At 47.4% G+C, this 20,718-nt stretch overlaps 1 protein-coding gene across 5 annotated transcripts in view; it reads left to right on the top strand.

Moving 5' to 3' along the window:
- The window catches only part of SMUG1 (single-strand-selective monofunctional uracil-DNA glycosylase 1), a 212,714-nt gene that overhangs the window by 185,796 nt on the left and 6,200 nt on the right, over window positions 1–20,718 (top strand). Inside the window, exons 1-3 of one of the 5 annotated variants that reach the window (XM_082212860.1) lie at window positions 4,385–4,400; window positions 14,128–14,245; window positions 16,295–16,557. In XM_082212860.1, coding sequence (XP_082068986.1) covers window positions 16,306–16,557 — 252 coding nt within the window. In that variant the 5' untranslated portion in view covers window positions 4,385–4,400; window positions 14,128–14,245; window positions 16,295–16,305. Of the gene's footprint in view, window positions 1–4,364; window positions 4,401–6,839; window positions 6,924–11,995; window positions 12,016–14,127; window positions 14,246–16,294; window positions 16,558–20,718 lie in introns of those variants that run through there. The other 4 variants (XM_082212861.1, XM_082212863.1, XM_082212862.1 and 1 more) reach the window with 4 other exon arrangements.

Below are 20,718 nucleotides of genomic sequence, written 5' to 3' on the forward strand. Positions count from 1 at the left end.
TTTGTCCTCACAACAACCCTGGAAGGTTGGTTGGACTGAGAGATGAGAATGACTGGTCCAAGCACACTGAGTGAGCTTTGTGAGAAACTTGACTCTCCCCTGTGTTATTTTTAACTACTCTAACAGCTACACCCCATACGCCAGACTTGTAACCCAGATATTGTACCACCTTTAACAATGCATGGCCAGTGGAAGATGGGGCTCCCTGCCCAGTTCCTTCCATCACCCATCCTTCTCTCTGCAGAACTGTTGTTCTGCTTGGTTTAATAGACAAACCTGTTTCAGCCATCCTTTTACAAACACAGTGCTATAAACATGTGGATTTCATAGGTCACTAGAATACCCAAAGCATTTTTTATGCATTAGCTCACCTGTCCTTAGCACAGCCCTGCAAGGTAGGTCAGTATTATGTCGTCCCCCATTTTGCAGATGTGGGGTGGGGGTGGGGGTGGCAGCTAGTGGAAATCCTTCAGGCAAGAACTGGACCATACATCAGTCCGCGTTCCAGTCCTTTCCTACAGCTGCGCAGAGCTGGACTGGCGTCAGCTGCTCTCAGGATGGCGTATTGATTTTTGGAAACAGTTCATTTATAACCATTGGGTAGTTGAACTTTCACCCTGTCATTTCCTCCTGATGTTTCTGGGAATTGCTGGAGAGAGGGCTTTGGGGCTTATTTAACAGGAGGTTACAGGAGCCGAGCGACAGCAGGCAAGGCATGTTGGTGGTTTAACACACACTTGCCTTCCTGGAGAGGGCAGCTAGCCCAGGCAGAAGGTGGCACCGGCTACAGGCTTGGCTGGAGGAAAACTGACAAAGTGGGAGTTTAGCCACAGGCCAGCATTATTATTCTTTCCCAGTTTGGTTTAGTTTTTAGCCACAGGTGGGCTTTAGCCCATGCGCGAGATTTCCATTGTTCTATACAGCTCAGCAAGTGGATGCCAAACTAAAAAATCTGCGTGCCAAATGGCAAAAGCTCTTTGCAGGCTGAGTTGAAAGATCTTAATGGGTGTTAGAAGATTTCACTTGAAGGTGCTTTGACATTTATAGATGAATTTGTATATCTATATTTAGCTGTATAAGCAGTGATGGCTGGAGCACATTGAGGCTGGTAGGGTGGAAAGCGGGGAGCTCAACAGAAGGTGAAATCAAAGACAATGACAAGCAGTGCCACTCCCTGGGCCTGCGGTAAGTAAGAAGACAGGCAGGTGGTGGCTGGCTGAGGACAGACTGAGGCTGGTGGAGCAGTGCCCCATTTGCCCCTAATAAACTTGCCCTGCATATAATGCAATTCTCTTTAGCCCAGGGATGAGCAACTTGGGGCTCTTCAAGATGTCAGGCAAAGGTAAAGGTAAAAGTACCCCTGACCATTAGGTCCAGTCGTGGCCGACTCTGGGGTTGCGGTGCTCATCTCGCTTTATTGGCTTCCGGGTCATGTGACCAGCATGACTAAGCCGCTTCTGGCAAACCAGAGCAGCGCACGGAAACGCCGTTTATCTTCCCGCCGGAGTGGTACCTATTTATCTACTTGCACTTTGACGTGCTTTCGAACTGCTAGGTTGGCAGGAGCAGGGACCGAGCAATGGGAGCTCACCCTGTTGCGGGGATTTGAACTGCAGGCCTTCTGATTGGCAAGCCCTAGGCTCTATGGGTTAACCCACAGCACCACCCGCTGGATTGCAACTCCCATCAGCCTCAGTCAGCACTGTCAATGGAGAGGGGTGATGGGAGTTGTAGTCCAACAACATCTGGAAGGCCGCAGGATCCCCATTCCTGCTCTAGGAGACACTGCACTGAACAGAGTCCTTAAAAACCCCCCAATAAGGTTATGGAGATCTTCCAAAGCAGACCAGACAAGCACCTGCCTAGGATGTTGGGACAGGTATCCTTATACTCTAGAATACAGAGCCCGAGGCATGGGATACATATAACCTGTTTGCTCTGTTCAGCCACTGTGATCCCAAGTTTTGACACAAGCTGCTGCCTTAAACGGATGTTTGGTTCCATTTAGCCCAGTTCTGCCTGATGGGAGGCAGCTCTCCAAGATTGCAAGCAAAGGTCTTTCCTCGTGCTGTTACTGCTGAGATGCTTTTAATTAGGTGCTAGGGATCGAGTCTGTCAGACAAAGCACCTGCCCAGTGCTGGGCTAGTCTCCTTCAGCCAGATGTCCTTTCGCTCATCAGAAGGCCTGTCAGTACCTTGGGATGGCACAAGCCAGGAGGAACCGCTCTCGAGAGGCCAGCAGGGTATCTGCACCTTCAAAATATTTGTGTCTCAGAGTGACTCACAGCTCTGATCCTTTAAACACCTACTTGATGCTAGCAACCTTGCACACAAGAGGCCATTACTGGGGAGAGGGGAGTCTGTTACTACAGAACTGATAAGGCCTGAGTGTTGACAGAAGCAATAACGAGGCCTGTCCACTTCTGCTCATTATCAGGTGGCGGCAGGGATTATTCTGGAATGCAAAGGGAGCAAAGGCAGCATGTGCAGATCAACACGCTCTCATTCCCTGGATTCTCTCCGTTATGAGGACCTTTGGAGAATGAAAACTGCTGTGGAGTCCTGACTCGGAGGGGGGAATCCCATCATTTAACAATGCTGGCTGCATTCTTCACACATGGGCAGTTTGGGTGCGGTAAACATGCTTTCCTCTGTAAGATGTTCAATGCATTTTTGTTTTGCAGACCGATCAGCTGTACCCAGTATTCTGCTGCGCAACTCCTCCTATCCTCCAAATGGCTTGGCGTTAGGTGCAGGTCACAAAGGATTTGCAGTCCAACAGCCTAATCCTATGGTCAGCCGTGCCCATCAAAGCCTAGGCAGAATCAGGTCCTATTATTACCATGAATTTCTTAATCACCTTCTGAGCCACCGCCCGAAGGTGATTTACACATAAATCATAGTACAGTGGTACCTTGGGTTACATACGCTTCAGGTTACAGACTCCGCTAACCCAGAAACATTACCTTGGGTTAAGAACCTTGCTTCAGGATGAGAACAGAACTCGTGCTCCGGTGGCGCAGGGGCAGCAGGAGGCCCCATTAGCTAAAGTGGTGCTTCAGGTTAAGAACAGTTTCAGGTTAAAAACAGACCTCCGGAACGAATTAAGGACTTAACCCGAGGTACCACTGTATTACACCTGCAGGCAAAGTCCATGGAAGGAATTCTGTGTCAGTTTGCATGAATGGGGCGTCAGGTCTGTGTGTACGTATGTCAGGACCAATTGCAAATTTCTGGTAGCTGAAAGATAACCAAGAAAGGTAACCTTTTAGAGATTTCCCCAACCAGGTGCCCTCCGGATGTTTTAGACTACAACTCCCACCAGCTCCTGCTGGCACATTTTGACTGCCACCAAAGGAGGCATAATCCAAAACGTATGGAGGGCACCAAGTTGGTGAAGGCTGGTGCGTGTATGAGATTTCAGCGTAAGTAGAAACATGCTGGTCCTCTTTTTCATGCCCACATTCCCTCTTCCTAATGCAGTCAGGTAGATCAGTATCTGGGTTTATTTCTAAGATCATGTATTTATACTCAGGTAGGTAGCCGTGTTGGTCTGACGCAGTCGAAATATATATAAAAAGAAAAAAATTGTCCAGTAGCACCTTAGAGTCCAACTAAGTTTGTTCTTGGTACTGTGGTACCTCGCGTTAAGTACTTAATTTGTTCCAGAGGTCCGGACTTAACCTGAAACTGTTCTTAACCTGAAGCACCTCTTTAGCTAATGGGGCCTCCTGCTGTTGCCACGCCACCGGAGCACGATTTCTGTTCTCATCCTGAAGCAAAGTTCTTAACCCGAGGTACTATTTCTGGGTTAGCAGAGTCTGTAGCCTGAAGCGTATGTAACCTGAAGCATATGTAACCCGAGGTACCACTGTAAAAGCTTTCGTGTACGTTTTGGAGTATGCCTCCTTTGGTGGCAGTCAAAATATGTCAAATTATTTTTATATCTATCTATATCTATCATCTATATATGGACTGTATTTATACTGTTGGACCCAAGGACTGAAGGCTACGTGGATGGAAGCCACGGCCTCCAGTCTAGCCTAAACAGCGCTCATTCATTTATTGTGATAGCTGATCCACAAAGCAGTCAACTAGCTCTCTGCACATGCTCAGATGCACGCCTGCCGTTTGCAAATTCCGGGCTCGTTCCTAGCTCCATTCATGCCACGCTCACCTCCATTCATTCCAACCCCCCTCCTGCCTTTCGCTTCCGTAGGCGTTACATTTCCCCGGAGATCTCGCAAGCTCCTGTTTTCTTCAGGAGGATGCTGGGAGTTGCAGTGTCGAGGAGGATGACCCCTCCTAACTGCTGGGGGTATTGCGGGAGGGGAAAGACTACAGCTCCCAGCAGCCACCGCACAGGAAATGGGAGCGGCGCGTGGTCCGAACCGAGCATTGTAGGTAAAGTAGACCGGGAGTCTGCGGAGGGGGCGGGAGGGGGGTTCATTCATTCAGCTTTCATTGGCATAATTTAGTTTAGACAATATAGTGATGGAGGTGGTGCAGATGGGATGAGAAAAAGACGACATTTGTTTTTTAAGTGTTTAAATCAAAACCTTTTGTGCGTTTGCACATGGCTTGCAAAGCTAATTTTCCACCTGTCGGGGTGCAAAGCGCCCCGCGGATAACGAGAAAGTAATGGCTAAATCACGCCAAACATCCATGATAATCTAATTCGGCAGCTTTGCGACCCAGCGGCAGCCAGTCCTCGGGACGTTCACAAGCAAGGCATGTTTTAGGCAGCTGTCTCCCCTGTTCTTTGTCTCCAGGGTCTGCTAATCTCAGGTATACTTCCTTTGAACATGGAGGTTCCTTTGTTAGCAGTACAGCTTTATAGCCCCAGACTACTGTAGCCTCTGGTGTCTCTTTATTTTTGGCTACTGCGTCCTCAAATCACCCTGCAGTATCTCGCCTGAGTCTTGGATGGTTGGCTGCTGCCAACTATTTCCTTTTGTCTTTCCCTTTTATCTCTCACCATTGTGGCTTTTATTTTATTTATTGTTGGATTTATACCCCGGCTTTCCTCCAAGGAACACCCATAGTTCTCCCCCTCTCCACTGTATCCTCACAACACCCCTTTGAGGTAGTCGAAACAAAATAAAAATAAAAAAAATTCCTTCCAGTAGCACCTTAGAGACCAACTAAGTTTGTTATTGGTATGAGCTATCATGTGCATGCACACTAGTTAGTCTCTAAGGTGCTACTGGAAGGATTTTATTATTATTATTATTTTTGCTTCGACTATGGCAGACCAACACGGCTGTTGTTGTTTAGAAGTTTAGTCATCTCCGACTCTTCGTGACCCCATGGACCAGAGCACGCCAGGCACTCCTGTCTCCCACTGCCTCCCGCAGTTTGGTCAGACTCATGCTGATGGCTTCAAGAACACTGTCCAACCATCTCGTCCTCTGTCGTCCCCTTCTCCTTGTGCCCTCCATCTTTCCCAACATCAGGGTCTTTTCCAGGGAGTCTTCTCTTCTCATGAGGTGGCCAAAGTATTGGAGCCTCAGCTTCAGGATCTGTCCTTCCAGTGAGCACTCAGGGCTGATTTCCTTCAGAATGGAGTGGTTTGATCTTCTTGCAGTCCATGGGACTCTCAAGAGTCTCCTCCAGCACCATAATTCATGTCCATGGAGTTTTCTTGGCAGGGATACTGGAGTGGCTTGCTGGTTCCTGCTCCAGGTGGATCACGTTTGGTCAAAACTCTCCACTATGACCTGTCCATCTTGGGTAGCCCTGCACAGCATAGCTCATAGCTTCTCTGAGTTATTCAAGCCCCTTCACCACTGCAAGGCAGTGATCCATGAAGGGAACCAACACGGCTACCTACCTGTAACTAAACCTTTGAGGTAGGTTAGGCCACGAGGCAGTGACGGGCCCCAGCTTCCTAGTTGGCTTGGGATTCGAATTCTGTTGTCCAAGGTCTAACAGTTACACCATGCTGACTTTTATTTTTTAGAATGGCATCAGTTCAAGCTCTTGTACCTAAGGCTAAGGAATGGGAAGCAGAGAGCAAGTACAGGCCAGGGAAACGAGGGGGCTTGCGTAGCCTTGGCCCAGATGTTATGAATTTGAAAGTAGCCTTGGTTGATCAGTGGCACTTCTGTATCTTTAAGGTTGCAATCTTCAGCAGGATTAAAAATGCAATTCTACCCCGCCATGTTGATGGCTGATGGGATCGGGTGGTGTGCATTTGCCTCTCCAGTTGGCAGAGAGGGCCACTGTTGGAGTGTGTGTGTGTGTGTGTCTGCCTGCTGTACCAGCAAGTCTGCCTCTATCCAAGTGGGGAGTAACTATCAGCAGTGTAAAGCTCTGAAGCATTGTGGGGATGGAGTGGTGGCAGGCTTTGGTCTCAAGTCCCATGGATGTTCTGAAGCTGGCATGGTGAAAATTAGGGGACCGGAATGCCTTCCATTCTGTCCTGGCCAGGACAAACCGTGAAGGGCTTCAAATGTGAAGGATCTGCTTGCTCCATACAGTCATACCTCGGGTTGAAGTAGCTTCGGGTTGAGCATTTTCGGGTTGCACTCCACGGTGACCCGGAAGTAACAGAGCGCGTTACTTCCAGGTTTCTCCGCTTGCACATGTGCAGACTCTCAAAATGACATCACACACATGCCCGGAAGTGGTGAATTGCGACCCGCGAACACGGGTTGCGTTCGCTTCAGGATGCGAACGGGGCTCCGGAACAGATCCCGTTCTCATCCAGAGGTACCACTGTATATCCGTGGCCTTTCATTAACTTGTTATGTTAACTGTACTCTGACCTGTTCATCCTAAAGTCGGCTGACCTTTTCAGGTTCATGCGTAAGTTGGCCAACTTCTAAGTAGGAAAATGAAAACTTTAAAAATCAAAATTCTGTGTCAAGCTAACCAAACCCTGCAAGAGGAGAAGCTACGTGTTTCCAACTAATTTTCAGGTTTTGTTTTATTTAAAAAAAGCATAATGTTCTGCATAATTAACATTGCAGTTAATTTTGCAGTTGCAATTTTCATGGGGAGGGGCATTGAATTTCTGCTTGTTCCCTCCTGCAAATCTTGATCAGCAGCTCCTCTGGCTTTTGAGATTTTTTTAACCAAATGTTCATAGAATCCCAGAATCATAGGGTTGGAAGGGAACCCAAGGGTCATCTAGTCTAACCCCCCCTGCAATGCATGTTGAACCATGAGTGCTAGAAACATGGCTTTAAAAAAATGAAGGTTGATTGGATCAGATATTGGCCATATACCCATGAGAGCTAGAAGCATTAAAAAAGAAGAAGATAAAGAATTATATTCTCATGGAGCAGAGTGCTGTGCTCAATATTGTTTTCGGTCTTTTCCTCACTGACAGTAGCAGTTCAGCCTGAGAGTTCTGATAAAAAAAGTAAATGCCTGAAAATGCTCTATATACCCCTCTCTGGTGAAAATAGACAAGGTTGGAGAAAGCTTGTCAACTTCACCCAATGCTGATTTCTTTCAACTTTCCTTTTCCTTCCTTCTGGCAGAACTGCAGCTGGGAGGTTAGTGACTTATAATGTCAGTGGTGATGCACCGTCTTTTGAAAACTTAAAATAGCGTCTTATGCACCAGAGATGGCTTTGTGTGTGTGTGTTTATTTTAAAGGGTGGGGGTGGGGCAGGGAAAACAACAACCCCACCAGTGAAATTGTCAAAAGATTTCCCCCAAAGTTATCAGTTTCACCAGAGACCAGACTGGGGGACTGGATGGTTGAAATACCATTTAAAATCCACATTCCTTCATGTCCATCAATCAGTTTTAAAAATCTGATTACAAGCACACGCACACATGCATTCCAACAGGGGGCTGGGGGTGTCGATTGTGCTTTGTGGCATGTGTGAAATTGGTCATGGATATCGCAAATCTATACATTTTTTATTATAGTATACAAATATTAAGTCCCTGCTGCTATCATTTCCAGTTGTAAAAACTTAACCAATGAATGGAAAATCTCAGGGGATACTGGTGCAATTGTGAGCTCTTTCTCCTTAAGGTACTGTACAGAGTTGGTGTTCCTTCAGTGGCATTGAACAAATACAGCTCTGGTTCTAGGTGCAAAACAGCTGCCACTTTTTTTTTTAATTGGACAGAGGCCCTGTGCTTTTAAGAGCAACACAGCTGGCACAAATACAACAGGTAAAGCTTCACCTGCCTCTATCCATAAAAAGAGTGGCAACTGTAGATTCAGTGCCATGCTAAGTTAGTTGCCATGCCTGTTGTGGGTTAGTGGCCAGAGGGCTAGGATAATACCTGGGAGGTAAAGGTAAAGGGACCCCTGACCATTAGGTCCAGTCATGACTGACTCTGGGGTTGCGGCACTCATCTCGCTTTATTGGCTGAGGGAGCTGGCATACAGCTTCCGGGTCATGTGGCCAGCATGACTAAGCTGCTTCTGGAGAACCAGGGCAGCGCACAGAAACGCCGTTTACCTTCCCGCCGGAGTGGTACCTATTTATCTACTTGCACTTTGACGTGCTTTTGACTGCTAGGTTGGCAGGAGCAGGGACCGAACAACGGGAGCTCACCCTGTCACGGGGATTCGAACCACCGACCTTCTGATCAGCAAGTCCTAGGCTCTGTGGTTTAACCCACAGCGCCACCCACGTCCCAAACAATGGAGACCAGGGTTCAAATCCCTGCTCAGCTGTAAAACTCACAGGGTAACCTTGTGCCCGTCGGTCAGTCAGCCGAACCTACCTCACAGGGTGGTTGTGAGGCTGTGGGATACAAATGGAATAAACCAACAAACCCATTAGCACTAGGAGGGCATGTCGTGGATGATGACTTCAAATCTGATCATAAAAAGATGACCAAAGTGTTCTTTCTCTCCACTTCTCCAATTTTAAAGGGTACCATATTTTTTGCTCTATAAGACTCACTTTTTCTCTCCTAAAAAGTAAGGGGAAATGTGTGTGCATCTTATGGAGCAAATGCAGGCTGCGCAGCTATCCCGGAAGCCAGAACAGCAAGAGGGATCGCTGCTTTTGCTGCGCAGCGATCCCTCTTGCTGTTCTGGCTTCTGAGATTCAGAATATTTTTTTCTTGTTTTCCTCCTCCAAAAAGTAGGTGCGTCCTGTGGTCTGGTGTGTCTTATAGAGCGAAAAATATGGTACTTCTCATCTGGAACACTGAGAATGTGAACGTGCTCCTGTGAGGGGTATAGAAGGATCGCCGGGAAGTTTTACTGTAGAAACTTGAGACCAGGACAATCCTATTCACCTGCTGAGGAAATGCAACCCCTTGAATGACCCTTTGTAGGGGAGATGCCCTCCTGCTCCCCACCCCCTTCTCCCCAGCCCCTTGTTAAATGCTCAGGCATGCTGGGACGCCACTGGCTGCGAATGGGATGCTGTTAATTTGTGCTCTGGGAGCATAGAGTTCTCAGGCTGTTAACATCCGGAGCTTCGTAGATTTACACCCCGTGCAGTTGGCAAGGCAATTAAATCTCTCAGCAGCCACGGCTTTTATGAGATGACGTTCCTTCTGAGGATTTGAAATAAGGCTAAGGAGAGGGAGGGCCCCATTTTCACACACTGCCCCTCCGAGGAAAGGGTGGGGCAGGTGGGTCTCCCTTTCCTCCCAGATAATTTTTGGATTTGCTCCTTTCCCCTTTGCAGTGTTCCCCACCCACCCACCCAAAACGTAGCTGACTGTGATCAAGGGGGAAGCATGGTCTCTTTAGGAGAGCACTGTGAGACTCTTGAATGTTCAGTTTATTGAAAGACCAAGCGCCCGGTCCTCATGGTTGCTTTGGAAAACAATGTCTATGCAGACAGGAGTTGTGCCTGCATGACCAGAAATGTACCGACCTGCATGGCAGGCAGGCATGATGGGAGTGTGGGTATTTGTAGCAGCATGACAGAAGGTTTCATTAGTGCAGGGCTGCCTAGGAAGACCATGGATAGCTGACAGTGCAAAAAGCATCTTGCCCATGAGCAGGGCGGCGCGGCGGTTAGGACTTCCATTCATCACTGCAGTGCCCTGCTGTGGTCCCAATAGATCAATCAAGCCTCAGTCTCAGCACTGTATACCTTACCCTCCAACATTTCTCCAATGAAAATTGGGACACCTATTCCATTATTATTATTATTATTATTATTATTATTATTATTATTATTATTATTACCTCACCCATCTGAGTGGGTTTCCCTAGCCACTCTGGGCAGCTTCCATCTTATCTATCTATCTATCTATCTATCTATCTGTCTATCTCCTTCAGATGACTTCTAAACGTTGTTTAGTTACTTATCTCCTTTGCTCAGGGGTTGCATAACTGCATACCCTTCAATGAAAATAGGGACATCCTAAGGAAAAGTGAAGGGATGTGGGTGGCGGTGTGCGTTAAACCACAGAGCCTAGGACTTGCCGATCAGAAGGTTGCCAGTTCAAATCCCCACGACGGGGTGAGCTCCCGTTGCTCGGTCCCTGCTCCTGCCAACCTAGCAGTTCGAAAGCACGTCAAAGTGCAAGTAGATAAGTAGGTACCGCTCCGGCGGGAAGGTAAACGGCGTTTCCGTGCGCTGCTCTGGTTCGCCAGAAGTGGCTTAGTCATGCTGGCCACATGACCCGGAAGCTGTATGCTGGCTCCCTCGGCCAATAAAGCGAGATGAGCGCTGCAACCCCAGAGTTGGCCACGACTGGACCTAATGGTCAGGGGTCCCTTTACCTTTAAGGAAAAGTGGAGACATTCTGGGATCAAGTCAGAAACCGGGGCAGCTTCTGTAAATCTGGGACTGGAAAATACGGACACTTGGAGGGTCTGGTATGGTTGATCCATGGGCGGGGTAATAATAATAATAATAATAATAATAATAATAATAATAATAATAATATAATAATAATAAATCTTCTCGGCCAGTGTTCTTCAGACAGGGGGGTGGATGTTCCTGCCTGCAGGTGGTGATGTGAAACAAGCAAAATTGGGTGCAGTTTTGCAACTCTAATGGGCAAGAGCCCTATTACCAGTGGTGGGCAGTGCCCATTGAGAGTGGCAGAGCAGAAGTCGGGGAGACAAACAAGAGGTGCAGCCAGAACCAATGGCAGACGTAACCACAGCCAACAATAGGCAGAGTCAACCAACCCTAGTATTTCCCCATTCTCTTCCCTGCTGAATTCTAAGGTCACATTCATGCCATACATCTAAAGAGCTATGAGGCCACATTAAACAACCCTGGCTTCCCCCAGGCTATTGTGTGAGTTGTGGTTTGTTAAGGGTGCTGAGATTTGTTAGGAGGCCCCTATTTTGTTCCCAGAAGAACTCTGGGAACTGTAGCTCTTGGAAGGAACAACTTTCAGCATCCTAAACTAACTACAGATCCTAGAATTCTTTGGGGAAAACCATGAAGAGGCATGAGTAAGAGTGGCAGGGAAGTGTGTATAGTGAGTACATTCAAAAGTGAATTATTCCCCAGAGATGATGGGAAAAGCAGTGCCAACAACAGCAGAAGGGCATTAGGCAGATTTCTTAGTAATGACCTGAGCAGTGTGCCGTCAACTTGTTTGCCACTATATATTTACTAAGTAGAGACATCACCTTGCCAACAAAGGTGCGTATAGTAAAAGCTATGGTTTTCCCAGTAGTGATGTGTGGAAGTGAGAGCTGGACCATCAAGAAGGCTGATCGCCAAAGAATTGATGCTTTTGAATTATGGTGCTGGAGGAGACTCTTGAGAGTCCCATGGACTGCAAGAAGATCAAACCTCTCCATTCTGAAGGAAATCAGCCCTGAGTGCTCCCTGGAAGGACAGATCCTGAAGCTGAGGCTCCAATACTTTGGCCACCTCATGAGAAGAGAAGACTCCCTGGAAAAGACCCTGATGTTGGGAAAGATGGAGGGCACAAGGAGAAGGGGACGACAGAGGATGAGATGGTTGGACAGTGTTCAGCATGAGTTTGACCAAACTGCAGGAGGCAGTGGAAGACAGGAGTGCCTGGCGTGCTCTGGTCCATGGGGTCACGAAGAGTCGGACACGACTAAATGACTAAACAACAACAATTTACTAAGTAAAGAGGGTAGATAATGTTTTCTTTTAATTGGGAAACTAAAAACTTGGGGAGTATGGTTCAAATGTTGTAGAGAGAGGCCCCTGCATAGTGCACCCCTGAGTGTCTCTCAGATCGTTTCCTTTTCTGCCGCCCCAACTGAGTGCTTGGACTGTTTGATTGGTCAGTGCTACCCTACTGCTGCCGTATGATTCCTTGCTAAAAACAATCTAGACTAGGAACGGGGCAGCTGTGTGTCACCAGATGTGGTCGAACTCCAGCTCCTATCAGCTCCAGCCAGCATGGCCAACGGTCAGAGATGATGGGATATGTAGTTCAGCAACATCTGTTCGGCCATGGGTGCTCCATCCCTGTTCTAGATCCTGCAAAAGCTCCAAATCTGATCCTAGATTCGGTGCAGAGTGCGGCACTATGTAAAATCAACTTGTCAACTCTCGGTATCATTTAGTTTACATACCTTTGAGTTTGGGGGATGCAAATGTGGAATTATTTTGGAGGCAAAGGGGCACACAGAGCAGGAGCAAAGAGCCTGGCTCATGGCCCAGTGAACGTTCAGACTCCTAGTATTCACCTGCCAGCGAGCCCTTTGTGAGCTAATTTTCTCTCTCCTGAATTGTGGCTCTTGAGTTTTATTTTCTCTCTCTCTCTCCAAGATTGCAAGTGAGCACACGTGTGGAGGTGGTTGTCTTTCTTTAATCACAGCACAGAGCATTTATAGGTTATTTACAGTAATGTTTTGTATCTTGAGTGAATGCTTTACTAATTATGGTAATAAAAAAGGCAATAAAATGAACATTCCCCATGGAGGAATATATTTGGAGGCCTCGCCTGGTTCACTTGTAAGCAGAGCTATGATAGAAATCGCTCATCCACTCGGTGGGGTAAGAAATAAGGCTGTTAAGGAATAGGCTGCAATGGATTGAGGCGTGACATACCGAGTTTTACCATTTACGAGGCAGGCTTATAAGAGACTGGGTGGTTGGAGAAGATAAGGGAAAACAGGCAGGTGGAGTTTGGTCTGAATTCTGCTTCAAGGGGTAGTTGGATAGGATGGTCAACCAGTTTCAGCTTGCTACTCCATGACCCCCTCCAAGTGCTTTAAACACGTGTATGGTGGGCAGAAATTCAACTGGTGATACTATTTCCTACCATGGAGCTGGAGCAATTGGAGAAAGTGATATCTGTTGCATTTCTCCCTATTGTATGCAGATGTTAAACCATTCTTCCAGAAAAAATTAGCAAACCTTTACTTACTTAAAGGTAAAGGGACCCCTGACCATTAGGTCCAGTCGTGACCGACTCTGAGGTTGCGGCGCTCATCTCACTTTACTGGCCAAGGGAGCCGGCGTTTGTCTGCAGACAGCTTCTGGGTCATGTGGCCAGCATGACTAAGCCACTTCTGGTGAACCAGAGCAGTGCGCGGAAATGCCGTTTACCTTCCTGCCGGAGTGGTACCTATTTATCTACTTGCATTTTGACGTGCTTTCGAACTGCTAGGTTGGCAGGAGCAGGGACCGAGCAACGGGAGCTCACTCCGTTGCGGGGATTCGAACTGCCGATCTTCTGATCGGCAAGTCCTAGGCTCTGCGGATTAACCCACAGCACCACCCGCGTCCCCTTTTTACCTACTTAAGGTGGTTTAAATGACAAACTTTCTCACTTTACACTGTATGAACAAACTGAAATTCATTCACATCATAGCAAAACCTCAGTGAAGATGCTGTTATGAAATTTCTGAAACAAAGGATATGATTTATCTTAAGGTGAAACAAAGAACTACCAGCCATTGTCACAAGGCAAGACCATATTTAATAGTTTCTGTGTTTTCACATTGGGAAATAGTTTTATTTAGTAAACTTGTGCACTGCTTTTTTTTTATTTTAAAAAAGCACATTACCCCAAAGTGGTTTGTTTATAAGCCACAGGTCAGGCGTAATAAAATACAATTTAACACCTTACAACATGAAAAGCCTTCAAAGCGTTATTTTAAAACACTACTAAAAGTCAAGTGCTCCAGTACTAATTGAATATAATGTAAAAATATCCCGTTAAAGTAAAATGCTGGAGCCAAAATAGCTTTCGAAAAATCAAACCATCATGTTTCCCTGTTGATTTCAACAGAGCACTTCAGTGGGTGATAAGAAACAGTTTCATGACATGCTGCCACGTTGCTGAAGCCAAGTGTTGGGGGTGTGCTTCTAGGGGTGTCTCCTGGCTTCTCAAGAAAAGACTCAGCCAGGTAAGTGGAGCAAGAACAGAATTTATTTTATTTCACGTGTGTGCAAATGCTGCAGCCTTCCCTATTTACCTGGATACTCCCTGCATTCTAATACCTGTCAGGAACATAGAAAGCTGCCTTCTACAAGGTCAGACTATTTGCCCATTTCAGTGGTACCTCGGGTTAAGTACTCGGAGGTCCGTACTTAACCTGAAACTGTTCTTAACCTGAAGCACCACTTTAGCCAATGGGGCCTCCTGCTGCTGCCGTGCTGCCGGAGCACAATACCTGTTCTCATCCTGAAGCAAAGTTCTTAACCTGAAGCACTATTTCTGGGTTAGCGGAGTCTGTAACCTGAAGCGTATGTAACCTGAAGGGTATGTAACCCGAGGTATCACTGTATTCTATTATCCTCTGGCTCTAGCAACAGTTCTTAAGCAGAGAGGCTTTTACATAGTGTGCTACCCGAGAGCCTTTTTAAATACTGAGATCCCATCATTGAACATGAGAAGCTTTGCCTGCAAAGCAAGTACTCTTCCTCTGAACTATGGTCTCTTGCCTGTTCCAGGGAACCAGGCAGAGGGCCTTCTCAATAGTGGCACCCTCCCTGTGGAACACCCTCCCATCAGATGTCAAGGAAATAAACAGCTATCCGACTTTTAGAAGATATCTGAAGGCAGACCTGCTTAGGGGAGTTTTTAGTGTTTGATTTTTATCTTGTTTTTAATATTCTGTTGGGAGCTGCCCAGAGTGGCTGGGGAAACCCAACCAGATGGGCAGGGTGTAAACAACAACAATTATTATTATTATTCCTACCCAAACTTGCTTTGTTTTCTTGTGCAGGAATGCCATGTTAATTTACAGTTACTAGTGTTGTCGTTCTTCAGTGTACAGATTCCTGCCCTCTTATCCCAGGGTCTCTAGGAGTTTCATATGTGAGTGGGCAATGAATGCATTCACTGGTTAGGGCCCATAGCCAAAAAACGCACAGGCATGAGTTGTTAAGGTAAAACGCAGGGTAAAAGGTAAAGGGACCCCTGACCATTAGGTCCATTTGTGGATGACTCTGGGGTTGCAGCGCTCATCTCGCTTTATTGGCCGAGGGAGCCGGCGTACAGCTTCTGGGTCATGTGGCCAGCATGACTAAGCTGCTTCTGGCGAACCAGAGCAGCGCACGGAAACGCCGTTTACCTTCCTGCCGGAGCGGTACCTATTTATCTACTTGCACTTTGACATGCTTTCAAACTGCTAGGTTGGCAGGAGCAGGGACCGAGCAACGGGAGCTCACCCCCTTGTGGGGATTCGAACCACTGACCTTCTGATCGGGAAGCCATAGGCTCTGTGGTTTAACCCACAGCGCCACCCACGTCCCTTACCACTCAGGGTACATTTCACTTGTTAAAGCTGCCAAGGTCTTTATGAAGACCTTTGTGCTGATGTGCTTGTGATCCAGTGAGAAATTAGGCTGGCTTGATCTGCCTCCAAAGAACGCACATCCCACCAGCAGAATGTGGAACCTAATGTGGGTATCTGTATCATAGCTGTATAGCCCATATCCCACGACTCAGCCATCCATTCTCCGGCCCAGGAATCATAGAATTGTAGAGTTGAAAGAAACCCTGAGGGTCATCTAGTTTAACCCCCCTGCAATAAAGGAAGGAGCGTCTCCACCCCAATTGTTCAGTCCGGACACTGAGATCCAGCTCCGAGGGCCTTCTGGCGGTTCCCTCATTGCGAGAAGTGAGGTTACAGGGAACCAGGCAGAGGGCCTTCTTGGTAGTGGCACCCACCCTGTGGAACACCCTCCCTTCAGATGTGAAGGAAATAAGTAGCTATCCTATCTTTAGAAGACATCTGAAGGCAGCCCTGTTCAGGGAAGTTTTTAATATTTAACGCTGTATTGTTTTTAATACTTGATTGGGAGCCGCCCAGAGTGGCTGGGGAAACTCAGCAAGATGGGCGGGGTATAAATTATTATTATTATTATTATTATTATTATTATTATTATTATTATCATCATCATCATCCATGGCAGATGGCCATCCAACCTCTGCTTTTCTCATTTACCAGGCAGAGCTCCGATGAACTCCTCAGAGGCTCCAGTGAGCTTTTTCGAGGGCGATGGTTTGGCCGATCAGTTTCTACGCATAGAGCGAGAGCAGACCCTCCGCCTGAACGAGCTCAGCTTCCTCGAGCCCGGCGAGTATGTTTACAACCCCTTGGAATACGCCTGGGAGCCCCACGAAGATTACGTGCGCCGATACTGCCGGTTCCGCAAGGAGGTGCTGTTTCTTGGTATGAACCCAGGGCCTTTTGGAATGGCCCAGACTGGGGTAAGAAGGCAAGCCGAGGTGGGGGAGAGTAATTTGAGCTTGACAGGATTTGCAACTTAATCTGCATCAGGGCTTCACCTCGTAAGCTCTTATTTAAGGCTGCCCTGGGCCACTTGTAGTAATAGTAGGAAAGCGAGGGCCTTTGAACATGTTCAGAGTGCTGTTTTTAGTACTTGGAAGCAGTTGCAACAAGACTCCAGGCATCCGGGATTAGTGGGAAGGATATTCGGATGAGACTTCAAGGCCTAGTATGTGGATCAACTTTAACAAATAGCTCAGGCCCGTGTCTTTGGCTCCCCATCAAGTCAAGAGACTAGCCAAGTTTTCTGAGGCAGAAGATCCCCATTTTGCCCTCCCTGGCACTAAAAGTACAGTGGTACCTCAGGTTAAGAACTTAATTTGTTCTGGAGGTCCGTTCTTAACCTGAAACTGTTCTTAACCTGAGGTACCACTTAGCTAATGGGGCCTCCCGCTGCCGCTGCACTGCTGAAGCACAATTTCTGTTCTCATCCTGAAGCAAAGTTCTTAACCTGAGGTACTATTTCTGGGTTAGCAGAGTCTGTAACCTGAAGCGCCTGTAACCTGAAGTGTCTGTAACCCAAGGTACCACTGTACAGTGATAATAACTTACAACTTGCATGATGCCCAAAATCTGTTGCCTGTGGTGAACGCCTAGCTTTGCCTAAGGGTAGGGCCAGCCCAAAGTCCTCTGCCATATACACAAGGCCCATACATATTACAAATGGAGTAACTGACAGTCATATCAAGGCTTTTCTGCAGCTGACTTGGGGCTGAGCTGCAGGGCAACCCTATGCACATCTAACCGAGAAGTAAGCCCCACTAAGTTCAAAGGAGTCTCAGGTAAGAGTGTATGAAATTGGAGCCTTAAACACTGTCTGTGCAGACATGCCCATAGGAGCAGTCCCAGACATCCTTGCAATGTGGTCAGTAGTAAAGGCAGGACAAACCATTGTAGCAGCTGCTTACTTTGTTCCTGGTCTTTGCTGCCCCATTTGCAGAATGCAGTTCTCTGTGCAATGGGCTGGGACTGCTCATATCTCCACAAGCAAAATGATCCATTCACCACATTTCTGGGCAACTCTTTCAGAATAAGCACATTTTGCAAGATGCCAGCCATTTCCAAACGGTATGGCAGGGATCCACTGGTGTGGCTTGCAAGACCTGCTAGTGTGCCAGAAGAAGGAAGGTACAGTGGTACCTCTCAAGACGAATGCCTCGCAAGACGAAAAATGTGCAAGACGAAAGAGTTTTCCATTTTTTGAGTCGTTCCGCAAGACGAATTTCCCTATGGGCTTGCTTTGCAAGACGAAACGTCTTGCGAGTTCTTGCGAGTTTGTTTCCTTTTTCTTAAAGCCGCTAAGCCGTTAATAGCCGCTAAGCTGCTAATAGCCGCTAAGCCGCTAATAGCCGTGCTTCGCAAGACGAAAAAACCGCAAGACGAAGAGACTCGCGGAACGGATTAATTTCGTCTTGCGAGGCACCACTGTAATGGAATTTTAAAAACCCAAAAAACTATGAACCACTTCCAGCCATTCCTCCTCCCAACTGGCTTTCTCTGAGAGCAGGTGATTTTGCTAACCAATCAGGAGAGATTGAATTAAAAAAGGTAAAGGACCCACAGAGCCTAGGGCTTGCCAATCAGAAGGTTGGCGGTTCGAATCCCCGCGACGGGGTGAGCTCCCATTGCTCTGTCCCAGCTCCTGCCAACCTAGCAGTTCGAAAGCACGTTAAAGTGCAAGTAGATAAATAGGTACAACTCCGGCGGGAAGGTAAACGGCGTTTCCGTGCGCTGCTCTGGTTCCTGGTCTTTGCTGACTAAGCGGCTTAGTCGTGCTGGCCACATGACCTGGAAGCTGTACGCCAGCTCCCTCGGCCAATAAAGCGAGATGAGCGCCGCAACCCAAGAGTCGTCCGCGACCAGACCTAATGGTCAGGGGTCCCTTTACCTTTACAGGACCCCTTTAACAACTCTTGCTAACAACTCTGGAGGTTGTGGTGCTCATCTTGCTTTATTGGCCGAGGGAGCCGATGTTTGTCTGCAGAAAGTTTTTCCAGGTCATATAGCCGGCATAACTAAACCACTTCCGACGAAACCAGAGTAGTGCACGGAAAGGCCATTTACCTTCCCGCCGGGCAGTACCTATTTATCTACTTGCAATTTAACGTGCTTTCAAACTGCTAGGTTGGCAGAAGCTGGGACAGAGCAAAGCGAGCTCACCCCATCATGGGGATTCGAACCGCCGAAGTTCTGATCGGCAAGCCCAAAGCTCAGTGGTTTAGACCACAACGCCACCCGTATTCCATGAGATTGAATTACCTGCCCCTAATTGAGATCACCCCTTGCGGATTTACACGAGTTACGGCTTCTGGTGTGCCTTCCCAGAGCAGCTGCCCAGTGGCAAAATCACAGCACTGTGGAAGCTCCATAAATAAAGCATTCTATAAGGGGAGTCTGTGTTTTTAAGAATGAAATGTGGCTCCAGATTTAACTAACAAGAAACAGGTTAATGTATATGACAGCAGTGTCCCACACCGAATGTAACTGACCTGCAGAAAGGACGCTATGAATTGAAAACAGAGATGTTGTAAGTACCCTTGCTATCTATGAAAATCCTTTAATAAAAACATTTTTTTTAAAAACACAGGTTCCATCCAGCGCTAGTCCTACTCAGAACAGACCCATTAAAATTAAAAGACATGACTAACTGAGGTTCATTAATTTTAATGGGTCTACTCAGAGTAGGACTAGCATTGGAGTGAAACCCAGTTCATTTTATGTGCTGCAGATTTGGGAAATGTATGGGTTTGAGTCCAGCAATGGCAGTGTAAGCCCCTGGTGTGCTAAAGGTTGTTGTTGTTGTTGAAAACCACAGCAGCTAGATATAGGTATAACATAAAATCACAGCGGCTCTCTAACTCGTTTCGATGGTGGGGCCTCCAGCGCTGATCAGGTTGCCTGCCTGTGAAAAGGAACTCAGTGGTAGCTAGATGATGGTGGGTGGTACTAAAATGACCCCAGGTGAGAGGAAGGCTTCCTGGCTAGCTCTTGTGTGCGAACTGCACGATTCCAGCGTAGATACTTCTCTGCTGAAGAACTCTTCCTTGTTATATCTCTAGTTTCCTGTACGTGGCTTGGGCCTCGTGGGTGGAACTGGGGTGTCCTGACTTGTCCCATCGTAGCGGAGTCAACATCCAGACAAATAGCTTCGCGTCTGCTTTGATGCTGAGTCAGGAAAGGAGAGGATTAGGGAAATTGATAGGGTGGCAAAGTGCTTGCTGCGATATTGCGAAGACCTAGCTTAAACATGAGTGGGTGGGTAGGTGTAAACTGACTGATTCACCCCCGCACCCCCGTGATGCTAGAAGCAGTTAGCTCTACGATGTGGATGTAGACACAACTCTGTTAAAGGTCAGCGGGTGGTGGGGTGGGGTGGGGTGGGGGGAAAGCTGTTCAGAGCTTTCTTTAACTTAAGCTATGATAACAGAGGAATTAGTCCAGAGATCACAGTAAAACAACTGCTTCTGTTTCCTGTGGTCTGCCCACACCGCAGACAAGCTGGTTTAATAGTCATTCCTCCTCCTTCTGAGGAATCCTAGGAATTATAATGGGGTGGGGTGTGGGGTGGCTCTAGCAAAATCTTCAGCACCCTGAGACAAAGGTGCTGAAGATCAGACCATTGTTCTATCTAGCTCAGAAGTTCCCAAACTTATTTGGCCTACCACCCCCTTTTTTTGGGGGGGGAAGCACTCAGTGCCCCCCTGGAAATCTACCTTCTGTAAGCAAACGAACAGAAAGATGCAGTGACAAATTTGCGTTCTTTTATGTATCTGTATTTCTACATACAAGGGACGCGGGTGGCGCTGTGGGTTAAACCACAGAGCCTAGGACTTGCTGATCAGAAGGTCAGCAGTTCGGAGAAGCTCAGTTGCTCAGTCCCTGCTCCTGCCAACCTAGCAGTTCAAAAGCACATCAAAGTGCAAGTAAATAGGTACCGCTCCAGCGGGAAGGTACACGGCATTTCTGTGTGCTGCTCTGGTTTGCCAGAAGCAGCTTAGTCATGCTGGCCACATGACCCAGAAGCTGTACGCCGGCTCCCTCGGCCAATAAAGTGAGATGAGCACCGCAACCCCAGAGTCAGC

Source organism: Podarcis vaucheri (genome assembly GCF_965113315.1).
Source record: "Podarcis vaucheri genome assembly, chromosome: 2".
NCBI lineage: Eukaryota > Metazoa > Chordata > Lepidosauria > Squamata > Lacertidae > Podarcis > Podarcis vaucheri.